Raw genomic sequence first — 16,409 nt, forward strand, 5'->3', positions numbered from 1 at the left:
GGTTTATTTTATTTTTTTTATTTAGAGAACTGTTACGCTTTTACGGGTTATGTAATTTCCATCACGTTACGTGACGTATTTCCTCAGCAGCGCAATTATTAGAAGTTTTTTCATTCACAAAGACGTTGTTAAAATTACCAAAATGTAATTTACATCCATGTTTCCAATTTTTTCTATTTTGAACCACAACAGGAGAATCCATGACAAAGATCCTTTATAAAAAAATATAGAAGAAAGATGGATAACTCCAATTTATTTACCGCATTCCAAAAGTTCGCCTGGCGCAGTCTAGACGCTGATTGGATACATTGAGTAAACCTTTCTCTGGTTGGACAATCTCGTGAACAACACACGTGTTTATTGGCGTAGAGAAGCTCCTTGTTGAGAACAGCGTCGTCCAGTTACTCGTCTCGTGACTCCTCCTCGCTACAATACTATCTTCGGCATAAATTACATGCGTGTAAGCATACACTACATTTGCGAAAAATGGCAGCTGACGAATAGAAAAAAGTGGATCTTCAGTCGAAAAAAAGACGGCACTTGTAAGTTCGTTCGTTAAAGTAAATGATATACATTTTAAGAACATTTAAACTTAGAGCTAGTGGAGTCCAAAAACACGTAATTCTGCTTCATGATGTGGAAGAAACTACTGTAAGAAGGTTAAGGCTAAGGTTAGCCTGCCCAGTTATTAGCCAGCAGCCGTGGCTAGCCAACTGAGCGCTTCCAGTTGTCAACATTGGGCCCAGACTATTACCTGCAAGTGGCTCATGTTGTCGTCGTCTACATATTTTAGAAGCACAAATGTAATGCAGAAATAAATGTTAGCGCAATAATTAATTGAAAGTAACCCCGTCTCGATATTTACTCCCGTTGGCTGGTAGCAAGTAAACACTAGAAGGCTGCTGATGGGAGACACACACCGAAGGTGGACAAGGAACAACAAGTTTGAGAGTTAAATATTGGGAAATGCCAAACCCAAATAGTGCTTTTCTACGTGGTGAAATGTTTCGGTTATGTTGTAACTTTAGCTACTAATATTAGTAATAACAGTGTATCTAGATATCAGTAACAGGAATTTCACTCAAAAAAAAATATCAGTACAAAGTCTGGTTACCTTCAGCGTGAAATGTTTAGCTTTTTATTTTTTTCCTTTAAGAAAGAGAAGCTTAACTTTAGTTGTTGTGAGATTTTTTTAAATTATTTTTATTCTCAGCAGACATTGTTGTGACATTTTTGGTCTTAGAGGAGAGCTGCATTCACTGAAACATGGAAAAGTTGAGGGAATGTCCACAGAGTCGAGGGCTGTCCCAGCACACCCCACGGGCCTGGCTTCTGGAGCTCGTGAAAAAACCCCGGTCCGCTTCACGCTTCCTGTCTCAGTGGGAGTGGGTTACTGGAAAACCACACTACTGTAGCGTCACATGTATACTTAAAAATATATATATATATTATCATTATTATTATTATTTTTTAATAATACCTGTTTTTAGATAATTGCGTTTAATTAGGTTTACAGTGGAAGTAAAAAATGTTCGTTCCCCCTTTTCTAGTTTTTGTGATGTAAAAAAAATAACATCAAGCTAAGTATTTTCAGTTATGTGTAACTTAATTGATATGTGTGACTTAATTGAACTGCAGGCTGAATTGTATAAACAATACATTGTTGAGCCACTTTTTTAGATTTTATTACATTTTCCGGTCATTTCGAATCAGAGATATCCTCTCTGATTCAGTTCTGGGCTCTATTTCAAAACGGTATTATAAGTTCATATTATGCTCTTTTTTTTTCCAGCAGAAATTGACAGGCATTAGCATCGGTTCAAACCCAAAGCAACATGCTACCACCACCATGCTTCAAAATGTGGGCGTGGTGTTTTTTTTTTTTTGTTTTTTGTTGTTTGTCTTTTTCTTAACCTAATGTGCTGTTTGTGGCCGTAGCATCCAGGAATAGCTTCACATTTTCCCACAGTCTTTAGGAGACTTCGAATGAGATTTTGTATCATTATTTGCAAATTTAACCAAGGTTGGTTGTTCCAGAAACCAGACTCCAGAGATGCGAGGAAAAACAGGTGATTGTCATGTGAAACAGCCAATACTTGCCAGACGTTCTTGCAGCTCATTTATTCCCACTGGAGACTTCTTCGGACTTTTTTCTGACAGATTTTTTTTTTTTCCTGTCTTTTCGTCCCTTTTGGAAATATGTCCAATTCTTGCTGATGCTACTTTTGCTCCATGTCTTGTCCACTTGACGATAAACATCAGCGCAGTGTACCTCTCATTATTGCACTCTCGCAAAACATTTGCAGATGCGACATTGCGCACGTGGAAATTTGGATGATGAATTTGATTTGAAGCATTAAGCATCTCTGACTTTAATCTGTCGTGTTTTTAGATTTTGGCAGACAAACTGGGTGAACATCCCGCACCCCGTTTATCGTCCTAACGGCATCCTCATCCGTCAACATGGGAAAGACTCCACTAAAAGGCAAGAATTTGCCTTTTTTTTTTTTTTTTTCTACTTTGTTTGATGTAAACAGTATGCTGGAGGTTTTAGAGATCCAGGGTTGAGCTTTAAAATGCTATTTTGGAAGCGATAGGTGCTGGGAAACATCTACCTGGCTGCTCCAATTGAGTTTTAAAGTGTGTGGGAAACAATTTCACCAACTGCTATTAAGACGTCATGCAGTTTTGTGTCACTTAAATCACTTCAGAGCTAAATATTGTCTGTGTGTGCTTTGTATTCATGTCAGTGTTTTCATATACTAGAAATAGTTTGGTTTTTTTAATCAACAAAATTTTCAAGTTTAGGATTATATAATATCTGATTGCTTTAATCCATTGAAATTGATATTTTATGCATTATATCCCAACTGTTGTCATTCAGGTAAAACCATAATTTCTTTTTGCACTTTCTCTGTTCAGATCAGAAAGATGGCAAAAAGGAGAAACTGGGAAAACCTCTCCCGCTGCCAGGTACGACCCCTGCAGCAACTAAAGGTAACATTTGATTATTAGATTTGATGTCTCTCTCTGTGTCTTATTCCCAACTCGATTTTGCTTCATTTGAATGTGTTTATTATGTCAAGTTCTTTTAAATATGACGTGGTAAACATCCGTTTCCTTGCATTAGTTTGATAATGGATGTGTTTTTTTGGCACAGGTTATGGTGTGGCGGTTTTTTAGAATCACGTACCCGAAACATGAGCAGAAAAAACACACCCCTCTCATGAAGCTGACTGAGATATATGTAGCATACAGCATAAAATTGCAGAAGCATTTTTTTTCATATATTTTTTTTTCCTTTTATTTGAATATATATTTATTATTAAGCAGCAGGTGCATTTTTCATAATTAAAAGAGTAACAAGGAAATTCAAGTGTGTCATTTATTCAAAAGGATTTAATGTGGGGAAGCAGCTTAGCTTCTAAATTTTAGAATTAAATCCCAACCATTACGTTAAAGCCATTTAGTGGAATCTTTTATGGACTATAAATGTTTTATTTCGGTTGTTTCAGCTGTTATTACTGTCAGCACTTTGACTTTTTTCATCTAGATGCGTTCAGCTGGGAAGAATACCTGAAGGAAACATCATCCACGCCGGCGCCAGCAGGCTGCTTTCGTCAGGTAAGTTTTATCGAAGCTGAAGTTTGACCTTTGGAAAAACCAACTGTAAACAAGACGGCTTAAAAAGCTGCGGATGTGATTGGCTCTTCACTAAATTCACACCTCCATTTCTTACCTGTAAAGAAAACATTTCATCCTCATGTACTTAACTATTGCGTTTAGTTTTTTTTTTCCTCTTTGTAGTAATTTTGATAAATTGTGGGAGATAGTAAATATAACAGACCAAACCAACTATGTGACCTGCTGCTAGTATGCATTATTTATTGGTTTCATGTAAACGCATTTTCCTGCAAGACGATTATAGAAAATTGCCTAAAGCAATAAGTTGTCAAAGTTGGGGGAACACAACACCAAAGCAGGTCGGTTTCAACACGTTTGTGCATATTTAACCAGGCCTGGCTTGAAAAACACAAAAATAAGTTATCAAAGTTATGTTACACTTACTTAAGACACTAACATATGAGATTGATGTATTATTTATTTAGTTCTTATTTAGGTGACTTTATACTGATAACCTAAACTGTGCTTCTTCTGCCTGAGCTATAAGTGTTGTAAACCTGTAACACTGTGTCTGCAGGCTAGAGTCCCTCCCTCCAACGACTTCAAAGTGGGCATGAAGCTGGAGGCTCACGACCCTCGCAATTCCACCTCGGTTTGTATCGCCACGGTGATGGGCTTAACCGGGGTTCGTCTCCGCCTCCGCCTGGACGGCAGTGACAACAGCAACGACTTCTGGAGGCTGGTGGACTCGTCCGACATCCAGCCTATCGGCACCTGCGAAAAGAACGGAGATATGCTGCAGCCGCCGCTGGGTAAGCTCGATACTGCGACGCATCACGAAACCTAAGACATGAGCTTCCTGCAGCCGCTCGTGTCTTAGGTTCTTCTTCTCTCCCGAAGGATTTCGAATGAATGCCTCCTCCTGGCCCATGTTCCTCTTGAGAACCCTGAATGGAGCAGAGATGGCACCAGTAACAGCCTTCAAAAATGTTCGTACCGACTCCTTAAAAACTCTAAAACTACAGCGGCACGCCGATGTTTTCAACGCTGATTTTGTTCCTTAGGAGCCTCTGAGACCTCCTCAAAACAGCTTCAAGCCAGGCATGAAACTGGAGGCGGTGGACAAGAAGAACCCGTACCTCATCTGCCCCGCCACCATCGGAGAAGTGAGAGGCGACGAAGTGTTTATCATGTTCGACGGCTGGAGGGGGGCCTTTGATTACTGGTGCAAGTACGACTCCAGGGACATCTTCCCCGTGGGCTGGTGCTCCCTCACCAAGCACAGCCTCCAGCCACCAGGCAACAGTGGTAAGTTTTGGACACTAGGTGGCAGCAGATATTTGCGTCGGATGTAACGGTTGTGGGAAGAAGTTGTTGTTTGTAAACAGTGTTTGATTCAAACCTCCCCGTCGAGTTGGATGAGTATTTATTTATTTTTGTCATTGCCCGAAGTTTTAAATAAGTCTGTCTAAGTTTGCAGGGCCACATTTTCTTTTGGATCTCTTGGAAAGCTTGTGGATAAAATGCAGGAAGGCACACCGTCAGCACTGAGCTAAGAGAAGTGATGTGCAGAAACGACACACCGCTTTCTGTCGGTGTGTTAGTGTGGCTGTCTGGGTGGGATGGAGCAGCAGGAGAATTTATGTGTTTCACATTTCACCTGTTTACATTAAAGCAGGTCTGTCCTGTGTCCAAAGCAGAAGACTCGCCGGCAAAATACATCAAGGTTTACGATCCTCACTGAAGGGATTTATATTTCTATTACAACGTTCTGCTCAGAAAAAAACACACGGGTTTGGAGTGGACAATTAAAGAAATGTTCTTTTAACTCACTCCCAGAACTGTTGGGTGTAAACAGTTGCAAAATGAATTGTTGGTCGTCTATTTTTGTTTCCAGATAATTTCTTCATATAACTATCTGTAAGTTTTCACAGTTTCACAACAGTACAGTCCGAAATGGGTTCAAAATCTGACAAACTAAATATGAACTTAAAGAAATTTGTAGGTTCATCAGATGAAAATTTATGCCTACTATTAAAAAGAGATATTCTGCTGAAACTGAAAGGAGTACATTTATTTTTTTCCTACAATATTTAGTAAATTTGTCTTCACTTTTGTTTTATAGTTGATAATTGATAGAATTTTTTTTCTTCTTCTGTGTTTTTGACCAAAACAGAGAAATAAATTGAAATGGGACAAAAGCGTTGGCCTTGTTTCCTCACGTCCGTCCTCTCTCCGCTGTGCTTTCAGTTACTCTTCCGAAGAACCTGCAGATTCTGCCGTCGTCGCCCTCCAAACCCAGCAGGCGCTCCACGCAGTTGCCCTACAGATACCCCGCTCTGCCTGCTCTGCCCGTGAGGAAGGGGGTGAGAGGCCGTCGGCCAAAGAGCGAGACGCTCGCTCTGCTCAAAGCCGTGGCGGAGGCCGCGGCTTCCCACAACGGAGCCGTTCCTGACGACACGCCGCTGGTGCCCCGGGTTCACAAGAAAAGAGGACCCAAATCAGGAAGTAAGGTGAGCAAAACCGGAATCACATCGCCTCATCTGATTTTACGTTGCTTCTACAGGGAAAATTAAAATTAAGGCCTTAAAATGTTTGAAATTCTTTATTTTCTGTCTTAATTTAAGTTAACCATAAATACGTTAATTACAGCTCTTAAGTTGTTATCATGAAAGTATTTATTTTTATAACTGTAGTTTGTTTTGTTTTCCCGTCAGGCAAAAGGCAAAAGTTTGAGTTGCGCACAGACTTTATTTCGTTGTGTAACTCAAGGCGTATGAGGCTACCGCTAACTAGCTGCTAATATACCATTGCTAGCTAGGTAGCTTTATTGTGTCTCGCCCTGTCATGGGTGATGGGCTCGACACACGGGGTGCGGCGCAACCGCTCCGGATGAAACCCAATGCTGCGACAGCATCAGAAGTTTAACATTTTTCAATTTTCTTGTGTCGTACAAGTGCAAAATTTCACATACAAAAATGTCAGCGGCCGTTATACAGGAGGAGGGCTTGCAGCTGTCACCTCATCTGATCCATAGGAAATGAACGAAGAGGGACGTCACCATCCATGTGTCGACTCTTAGGCTTACATTTATTGATCAATGATGTTTGCTTCCGACTCTCGCTCATTACTTTTGCCAATCCACATGCGGATAGATGTACTCTATGCAAAAGATCAACTTTTAAGCTAGGTCACAACGTGTGTTACGGCTTTAATTTTTGCCATCCTTTATTATAATACATCAGGATCCCCCAATCATCTCCTATATTTATACTTATCTCGGTCTTAAATTTGATTCAAAGTGGCGTTAAAAAGTCTTACATGTGTCTTGCTGAGATTTCTAGATACCCTGTTCTGCACTTCCAACAATTTATTTGAATTCTAAAGTATTTCTACTGTTTTTGTAGCGAAAGTCCAAGCTTCTGCAGAGCCCGACGCAGCTGCCAAGCATCCAGGTTCCTCAAGAAAACCCTCCCTGTCTCAACTCGGTGGTTTCAACAGGTACGGCTGCACCGTCTTTTGCTTCCCAGCGCCGCCGCTGGACGCTCAGCTTCGACTTAAAGACTCCGCTCAGCCGGTCCCGATCCGTTCAATGCGCCTCTTTGTGTTCCTGTCCCGCCCTCAGTGTGCGTGTATGTGAATAAGCATGGGAACTGCGGCCCCCACTTGGACAGGAAGCAGATGCAGCGCCTTCCGGACCACTTTGGGCCGGGGCCAGTGAACGCCGTGCTCCAACAAGTGGTCCAGTCATGTATAGACTGCGCCTACCAGCCGAAAGTCCTCCTCAGCGCTCTGCAGAGTGACTCGGGGGGAGGCGAAGCTGTCAAAGGTAAAAAAAACAAACAAAAAAAACCACACAGATAAGGTTTTGTGTCATGGAGAGGGGAAGAAAAGAAGTATATTTAGTGACCTTAACATGAAAATGTCTTCAAAGTGAGAACAGACGGCGGTGTCCGTGTGATCAAACTGCCGTCTGCCTCCAGTGCTTCCTACGTGTTACGCTTCCTAGAGAGCATGTGCCGTCACCTTCAGTGTGACAACCTGTTCAGCAGCCAGCCGTTCAGCCACTACGCCGCCTACGACAGGAACAAGTCTGGTAAATCAATCGGCCGAGCTGTACGCAGCGGTTTTGTACTGTTCATAAAACGATTTTTTTCCTAAATGTTTTGGCTTCCAGTGAAAGAAGAGGCGCTTGATGTTCCCTCTCTGGCCCGGGGCAGCAAACGCAGCCTCTCAGGGGTCTCTCCTCCGTACGCCGCACCTCTCTCCCCCAAACATTTACGAGCCGAGGCTCACCCATCTGAAGGTACCACTCATATTTCTAATTTTGTTTTTTATTTTGTTATTTCACTTTATAAAAAGTCTAGAGGAAATCCAGGAAATACTGGAAACTGCTACTATTTAGCATTTCCCATTTGCTTTATTTCTGCACTGAATTCACAAAGCAGGTTGCTGTAAAGATAGCTGTAAGCAAAACCCGCCTTCAAGTCCATCTGATGCAGCCAATTCTCACCACTGACACTCTGAAAAATATTTCAGTTTTTTTTTTCTTTCATGTTCATTAACAAAGAACGGGTAAATAAAAATCATTATGAAAAAAAGCTTCATTTTCAACATATTAATTTAAAAGCCTTTCACCATGTTCAGGGTGGAAGATCAAAATGATTAAACTGAGCAACTTTTCTCAAATATGTTCAGCCTTCCTGTTAGTAGGAAAACAAGAGAGGGGCAGATTGATCCAAAATATCGTTGTATCAGTATCGTATTGATACTAGTATGATAAGGTTTGTACTGTTGTTTCACAACCTGTCTTGAAGTTTTTATTTTATTTTTTGTATTGTAGTTTTCCAACTCTACCGTAAACAGGATTTTGCTTGAATTTTCTCTCAAACAATAAATTTTTTGCACTTTATTTTGAAAATAAAAGCACAAATGTTTGATTTCTTTTTCTATTGTTTCTGCTTATCATGTAAATATGTCACTGAAGTATTTCGTAGACACCTATAAACTATCTATCTAAATTGTTTCTTAGGTTTTAACAAAACTAATTCCACAAATAAATAAAAATCTCAATAAAGCCTCAATGCCAGAAGTTTGACGATATCATAGTATCAGTATTGGCAATATAAAAAAAACACCAAGCTGATTCTGAAAATAGCTAACTTTTTAGTTTTTTACTTAGTTAGGACTTCTACACCGAAGACTGTTGTCATCACTGGGATCTAGTAGGGTTTTAGGTACAGGCTCATTAGCCTGTCACAATATCAAATTATGCTGGACAGTATATTGCCCGCTAATTATTGCGATAACCGATAATATTATTATTTTGAGATCATTTTCAAGTAGTATATTGATAACGGCGTAATCAAGCCAATAAACTTTACAGAACACTCCACACTGTGACTGAAAGACATGTCCAAAATAAAACATGACAACCAAAACATAAACAGGAAATAAAAACCGCACACAACCCAAACAATAAATAAAATCTGTGTAAACAAAATAGCTCTTCAAAAGATACGAATCATCAGGGTGGAAATTATCGAGCTCATTTTAATTTATCATGAGAGCAACTGCTTACTGCGACAGGCTTACCAGCTGATCATTGACCAGGACAGATTCAGTGAAAAATCTGCCGTTGTCTGGTGAAAATGTCATTTCACCAGACATTTTTTTTTTTCTCCCCACACAACCTACGAGACGCGAACAGCTGTGGTATTTACTCTGTCTGTAATTTATCTAAATATAGATTCCCCCATAAATGCGTGTGTCACACCTCGTTTAAGTGTCTGCAAAGTGTCAGTGCAGAGAGCTGCTGTTTTTGCTCAGTAGCTCCATTTCGGGAGCAGGTCTGCCTTTGCGTGTAGCTTCAGGATTAGAAGCACGTGCGGACTGAAACCAAACACCGTTAAAAGGCCGACGGTTTTAAAAGCCTCTTTATGTTTTCCCCCTTTCAGCAGAGACTCTGCCGCACGAAGAGAACGGCCACATCAAGGAGCAGCGATACATGGACTCGGCTTCCAACTCCATGACCCCCCGGCCCCAAACGGCGCGGAGCTCCTCCGAGTACCACCCTCAGGCCAACAGCCTCTACCATCACAGCGGCAGCGCCGCGATGCGCCGCCACTCGTCTAACTCGGCAGAGCTCAGCTCGACGCAGCCTCTCAGACGGGTCGAAGGTACGCCACGAGACTCCGTCACTGCTTTACACGTAGATTTGTCGCGATAAACAGTAAATCAATAGATCGCATTAATGATTAAAGTGAAGGCGATGAGGGCGTGCTGTGGTGGCGTAGGGGATAGCGCAACCCACGTTTGGAGGCCTTGAGTCCTCGACGCGGCCGTCGCGGGTTCAATTCGCGGACCCGGCGACATTTGCCGCATGTCTTCCCCTCTCTCTCTCTCCCCTTTTCCTGTCAGCCTACTGTCATATAATGGACATTAGAGCCCACAAAAAGACCCCCTGGTGGGGAAAAAAAAAGTGAAGGCGATGATTTTCAGCTGCGTGATTGTTTGTTTGTGTCACGTCTCTCTCTCTCTCTCTCTTTCTACTAAAGAGACTTGAGGGCTAAAAGCTTCACTCCTGTGCATCAAGTTGCTCCTCCCCTCCTCGTTTCCTTAGTAACGGGCTCAACACACACCAACCATGGGGGAGGGGAATCTAACACACGGGGGACGACAGTCCACAATCACTGAGTTGTTTAATCAACAAAATACAAAAAGTGAAAAATGGTAGACAGTAGCCATAAAATTGTGCAAATTGAAATTATGAAAATAAATTTACCTAATGAAAACCTGACAATTAAAAAAAAACCTCATGTTTTTTAATAAGAAGATGAAGTGATTTTTCAGCCATATAGACATAGATGTATTTAGTAAAAGTGCAATGGAAGCACTTTTTTCACGACACGAGTCATGTGATCAACAGCCTGATGTTGCTACTGGCAGAAACAACGAAGACAATGACAGAAAGTGTTGGGTGCCAGCATTCAGAAAATGTTTGTGTACAGACACTTCAAAAACCATCTTATTTGTCTTGGGTTTGCCTATTTATTTAGATTATTTAAAATTTCCTTCCAGTTCCGTTGTTAAATGTTCTTTATAAATGAGTTTATTGATCTTTGAGAGTTTGTACTTGCACTATATTTATGCCATTTTTGTGCTAGTAATTAACCATTGCTTCTCAAACGACAATATTGTCGTTCATCCCAATAATGTCTGGGGTGATTAATCGCCCAGCAAAATTTGTTTAGACGTTGTTCCGCAAGAACGCTACATGTTCTCTGTGTGTGTGTGTGTGTGTGTGTGTGTGTGGGTGTGTGTTCTTCGGCAGCAGCTAGCTCCACCACCGGTTCCGAATCGATGGATCGAGAGAACGCCCAGCTGCCCAGTAAAAACCCTTCCTCCTGGTCCATTGAGGAGGTGATGCAGTTCGTCCGGGACGCAGACCCCGCGGCGTTGGCGCCTCACGCAGAACTATTCAGAAAACATGTAAGTTATCAGAAAGAAACTGGGAGTCTGCGTGACGGTTCGTCTTCATCAGTAACGAGTCTCTCTCTTTTTGTTTCTGTAGGAGATCGACGGAAAGGCTTTGATGCTTCTGCGGAGCGACATGATCATGAAGTACATGGGTCTGAAACTGGGGCCGGCTCTGAAGCTCTGCCATCACATAGAGCGGCTGAAGCAAGGCAAACTGTAAAGAGAGGAGCCTGGGGCGGCCGTGATTCTCTATCAGATCTGTGAGCAATAAGCCCAGAAAGAGCCAGCGGTTCTGGATCCTGACTCATGGGGCCACACAGGGGTTACATGTTACACTAGGCTCCTTCTGGAGGAGAGGGGGGCACTTTTCAATGTTACGACTTCAACGCGACTTCCAGAGCAGGGGTGGTGGGGGGAAAGAAGAATAAAAAAGTGTGCCGTGCATCGCTGACGCATTACCTCATCCCCCTTCATCGGCGAATAAGAAGCTGTTCAAGTCTAATAAACAAACGCTGACTTCTAAGAAATCCCAAAGCAAGAATGATCCCTGTAGTGTTTACGTTGCATCACACAAGGACGACTTTTTCCCCTTTTTTGTTCTTTTTTTTAAAGGAGCTGAAATGTCTTGATCCAGATTTTTGGATCCCCAAAGATGGAGAATGTTTTTTTAATTCTTATTATTACTGTCGAATTTCTACCTAATGAGAAAGGATTTGTATACTGAGAAAAACGTTCTTCATACCCCAGAAGAGAAGTCCTTTGCTCGTATCTGTACTGTTGTGTTAGTTATTTTCATTCCCTACTTATCTGCCTGAAGGATGCTGCGTTGTGCAGACAGACATTTTCACAGACTGTCAGTGTCATTGCCAGGAATAACGTTATCTATTATTTTTATTTTTAACTGAGCTGGTCGGTTTTGGAATCATTAACTATATTATTGTGTCTTAGCGGGTTCGAAGTTGCCTCTCGTCGGTAAAGATGCTCCGATCAGAATCCAGTGGCCGATGTCTGATCTTCAGTTTTTCTCAATCTCTCTTCATTAGATATAATATACCAACCGTTCTACAGTCCCTGCTTATAAGCTATTTATGTTAGAGGCGACGTCACACCATGTGTGAGAGAGAGCAGTTGCTCAAAAGCAGGAAGTTTAACTTTGAAATTTCTTTAGTTCTTGTATTATCTCGGTTAGCATGACCTGAAACAACGGGCTGAGAGAAGTTACGTTCTTATCTTAGATCTGAGGTTTCCAAAATGCCAACTTTAACAAAACAGTCGCAGAACAGTCAAAGCCTGAAGAGGAAAATGTTGCTTTTACATAAAAAGTGGCCAATGTCACTGCAATACGGTTTTTTAAAATCAGTTAAGAACTGATGAATGCAAAAACGTTATCGGTTGTTGACGAAAGCGTCATCATTCACCATCACATCCCAAATACCCGAGTAAATATATAAAAAGGGAAATCAGTTGTGTTTAACAGTTTTTGTTTAGAAAAACACAAATCTCATTTCAAAATTGCAGATATAAATGCCGATTCAATATCTACATAAGGTATAGAATACCTTACTAGGTATTATATATATCTATCTATTTAAATATCTAGATATCTCTCTCTTTATACAGATAGATATATATATAATATCAAACTTCTGTCCTTTATACCTTTTTAATTTCTTTGAATTACTTTTGCTTAAACGTGGGGACAAAGTTATTTTTGATAAAAGTTTATAGGCGTTTAAAATACTTTAATGACATATTTACATGACAAACAGAAACAATGGAAGAAGAGAGCAAGTGTGTCCGCTTTGTTTTCTAAAAACCAAAGTGCAAAAAAAATATAATTTGAGAGCAAATCTTTTAGGTTAGAATGGAGAAACTGCAATACAAAAATCACATTTCAAGAGGGAATCTGAAACTAAGGTATCGATGCGATACTGATATTGACTTAGTATCGATATTTAGTGTCGATCCGCTCCCCTCTAACACATACACAGCAATGTGTTTCATGGCAATGCAGCTTTAAATTGTTTCCTGAAAGTCTTGCTCTCTCTCGCTCCACCGCGGCCCGATGCTCATGTGATGACATGTAGATGACGCCGACGCCGTTTCGCTTTAAATGAGTCCCTCGAACTTCTGTGCTTCCTCTGACTTGATTCCAAGCGCCTCACCATTAATAACTTTCTCTACTTCACTCAACACCGGCCTGCACACCGAAGAGTGTTGTTTTCAACAACATTGGTGTGTTCACAGGAAAAAGATCGGCGTGTTGATTCCGGTCACCATGATTTCTCGGAGCATCTCTACCTTTTTCGTGTTCTTCGGTGTCAAACTCTTTTAAGTCACAAACTCTGGTTTGTCAATTTCAATAAGCAGAATGTTTTAAGAATGCAGATTTGAGACATTTCTAAGGGCTTCTTATGTTAAGTATTGCTCTTTGTGTGTGTGTGTGTGTGTGTGTGTGTGTGAGCGTGTGTGTTTTTTTTAATCAGTCATGTTTCATGTAAGCTTGTTGGTCTGCCTGAAACCTCAGTGTTTTTACTATTGACCACAACAATCACTGCTATCTATGTATACAGATCTGTACAGTTTTATGGGTTTAACCATGAATATCGGCAACAGAATGTACATTTTGTAGAAACGTAATATTTTAAGGAAATCATATGCATAAGATAGAAATGTGAAGCTAAAAAAAGGGGAAGGGAGCGAGTATTTAACAGTGGTTTCCAGTCTTTTATATATATATATATATATATATATATATATATATATATATATATATATATATATAAATACTTAACGCAGTGCTTTTAGTTCACTTTCTTCCAGTTCTAGATCCTGCCTTGCTTTACTTACGACATTTCTCAGGTTCATGTGATCTTTGTTAGTAGAAACTTTTGTAGCATAATGTTTATAATACACCTATTAAAAAAAAAAGTTGTTTTTTTTCTCCCGTTACCTATTCCCCCACTTTAAAACTTGTGCCATATTATACAGGACGGGACATATAACACAGGACGGAAGTGCTGTCGATTTTCCCTCTCCCAACTTCTCTAAAGAAAGTACTTGAAAAAAAAAAATCTGTTTTGCAAAACATCACTTGTCTATGTGTTTACGATGTGTAATTTTTTTTGTCCTTTTCTATAAAGAAATTACAACCATGAAGCTACATGTGCTTTTAATAGCTACAAGGGATTGTTTCGACTAATGAGGGATATTCAGAAAGGGGAAGACTTTGATTTACTGTGTCTCAGTGTGGATGTCTTTAATTTGGGTTTATAAATCATTCTTTTTGATGGGTGGAGTTATGATTTTCTTTTTTTCTTTTTTATGCGACACATTGATCAACTTTTTGACTCCCAATTCCTTACGTCTGTAAGTGGAAAGCTCTGAGATGAGTTTGCTTAGCTATACTGTAAGTAAGGGGCGGCTTTGGACCAAAATGGCCGACTTCCTATGAGGTTTGGACCACGGTTTCGAGATACTTTTTGTGGGTTTTAAGAAATTACATATGTGTACCGAATTTCATAATCCTCAGTCAAAACATGACTTGGGGATTCCCATTTAATGCTTCTACAGGGCGCTGTGGATGACTTAGGCCACGCTCAACAAATATTTGTATAAACATCTAAGTGTTGGATTAATATCCACCATGTCTGATGCTTCAAAGTTGTATCATGTGGATTAAATGAAGAGGGTCAAATTAGGACCTTTCAAAGCAAAATGTTACACTTCCTGTTGTCATGAGGCAGGGCTTGGGTCAAAGTTCACCATTTTACCACTGAGTTTTGTTTGGGACCAGATGAGGATCAGTCACAGCAGATTTCATCCCTCTGCGACTTTCTTTGTTGGAGTTGTCATAAACTTTTTTTAATATAGCGTCAAAGTTTAAGATCTGGCCACGCCTCTTCATCATGCACAAAACATGAGGATCTTGATAACTTTAGATCCCCCCCTGCCTTATGAGCAAACTCACCAAATTTCAATATCAAAACCTTTTGAGATGAGTTTGACGAAATGAAGAGTGTAAAGGGCCAAAACGGGTTCAAAACCGCAAGGATTTAAAGATGTTTAGAAGTTTTCTATTTCTGTTATTCCAATGCTTCAAAACCTCTGACAGGATTGGGGTTTCCATTGGACAACAGTCCAAAAATAACTCCTCAAAAAAAAAAAAATTTCTGTAATGAATAAAACAGGCCAACATTAAGAGTATGTAACAACCTTGACCTCTGTTGAAAAATTCTGAATAAAAATGAAGGTTAATAGAAGAAAACAACCCATTACAATGAACTCCACCAGTTCTGATAGGAAGATAAGTAAAATATTTAGCTAGAACTATGCTAAAAGCTCATCAAAAGCATGTTTTCAAGGCAGAACATATTATGTGGCATTTACACAAACATTGGAGCACGGAGATATTTGAGCTCAAACTCGTGCACCAAATTCATGTATTCAGAAATCACTGAAGTGTAATTTCTAATTACTAGATCACCCTGGAAAAAAACAACAGTTCTATTGCATTAAAAACCTCAAATTAATTTGACATCTGCAATGCCGATGAGTCTCTGTAAACTTCGGAGTAGCACTGTGGAAACAAAGGCTTGAGAGACGGAGACAAGGCCAGAAATCTGTTCTGTAAATGATAAATAGAGTAAGGAAATTCCCCATTAATCAAAGCGCGTCAATCGCCATTTAACCTAATGTAAATACTTGTGCTTGTTGGGAGATCAACTCTTCTGCAGCATCAGGAGAAGTACGTTGATTGCATTACACTCACCCGTCTCACATCCCGACTAGTGAGTGAAGACACCGTCAATGTAAACACGCGTCTAAACAGTTTGACAGCAAATCAGTGGCTTTAATAGTTTATTCAAATGAACTGTATTCATTTTGACACGAGGACTTAATGAAACTCACAAACGTTTCCTGGCTGTTCTTGCGGTATCACCAGACGGTGCTCCATCATGGACCAGATTGTGGAGTTTGGGAACGTTGCAAGAAGTTCATTGAGGAGGTTCTTTTGATTCTAGATCTAGTTCATGTCTGGGATGTCAAACTCCAGTCCTTGAGGGCCGCTGTCCTGCAACTTTTAGATGTGCCGCTGCTGCAACACCTGAATAGAATAATTAGGTCATTAAGGCTCTGGAGAACTGATCTACACAAGGTGGAGGTGATTAAGCCATTTCATCCCAGTGTTTTGTACCTGTGGCACATCTAAAAACTGCAGGACAACGGCCCTTGAGGACTGGAGTTTGACACTTGTGGGTTGGAGTGTGAGACGGAGACGGTATTGGGATTCCTCGATGTTGGAC

General features: G+C 40.5%; 1 protein-coding gene across 2 annotated transcripts; it reads left to right on the forward strand.

The window, feature by feature from the left end:
- The first annotated feature begins 438 nt into the window (after window positions 1-438).
- Window positions 439-14,262, forward strand: LOC122838842 (sex comb on midleg-like protein 2). Of its 2 annotated transcripts, none has more exons than XM_044129835.1 (15): window positions 439-542; window positions 2,393-2,485; window positions 2,923-2,997; window positions 3,554-3,624; window positions 4,202-4,436; window positions 4,525-4,613; window positions 4,689-4,932; window positions 5,875-6,137; window positions 7,032-7,125; window positions 7,250-7,453; window positions 7,559-7,720; window positions 7,802-7,930; window positions 9,582-9,803; window positions 10,958-11,115; window positions 11,198-14,262. In XM_044129835.1, the coding sequence occupies exons 2-15, from the start codon at window positions 2,464-2,466 to the stop codon at window positions 11,321-11,323; spliced, it is 2,094 nt and encodes a 697-aa protein (XP_043985770.1). In that variant the 5' UTR covers window positions 439-542; window positions 2,393-2,463; the 3' UTR covers window positions 11,324-14,262. The 2 variants fall into 2 exon arrangements, with proteins under 2 accessions (XP_043985770.1, XP_043985771.1); XM_044129836.1 differs by having other exon boundaries at window positions 10,961-11,115.
- The last annotated feature ends 2,147 nt before the right edge of the window (window positions 14,263-16,409 follow it).

Source organism: Gambusia affinis, linkage group LG10 (genome assembly GCF_019740435.1).
Source record: "Gambusia affinis linkage group LG10, SWU_Gaff_1.0, whole genome shotgun sequence".
In the NCBI taxonomy this organism is placed as follows: Eukaryota; Metazoa; Chordata; class Actinopteri; order Cyprinodontiformes; family Poeciliidae; genus Gambusia; species Gambusia affinis.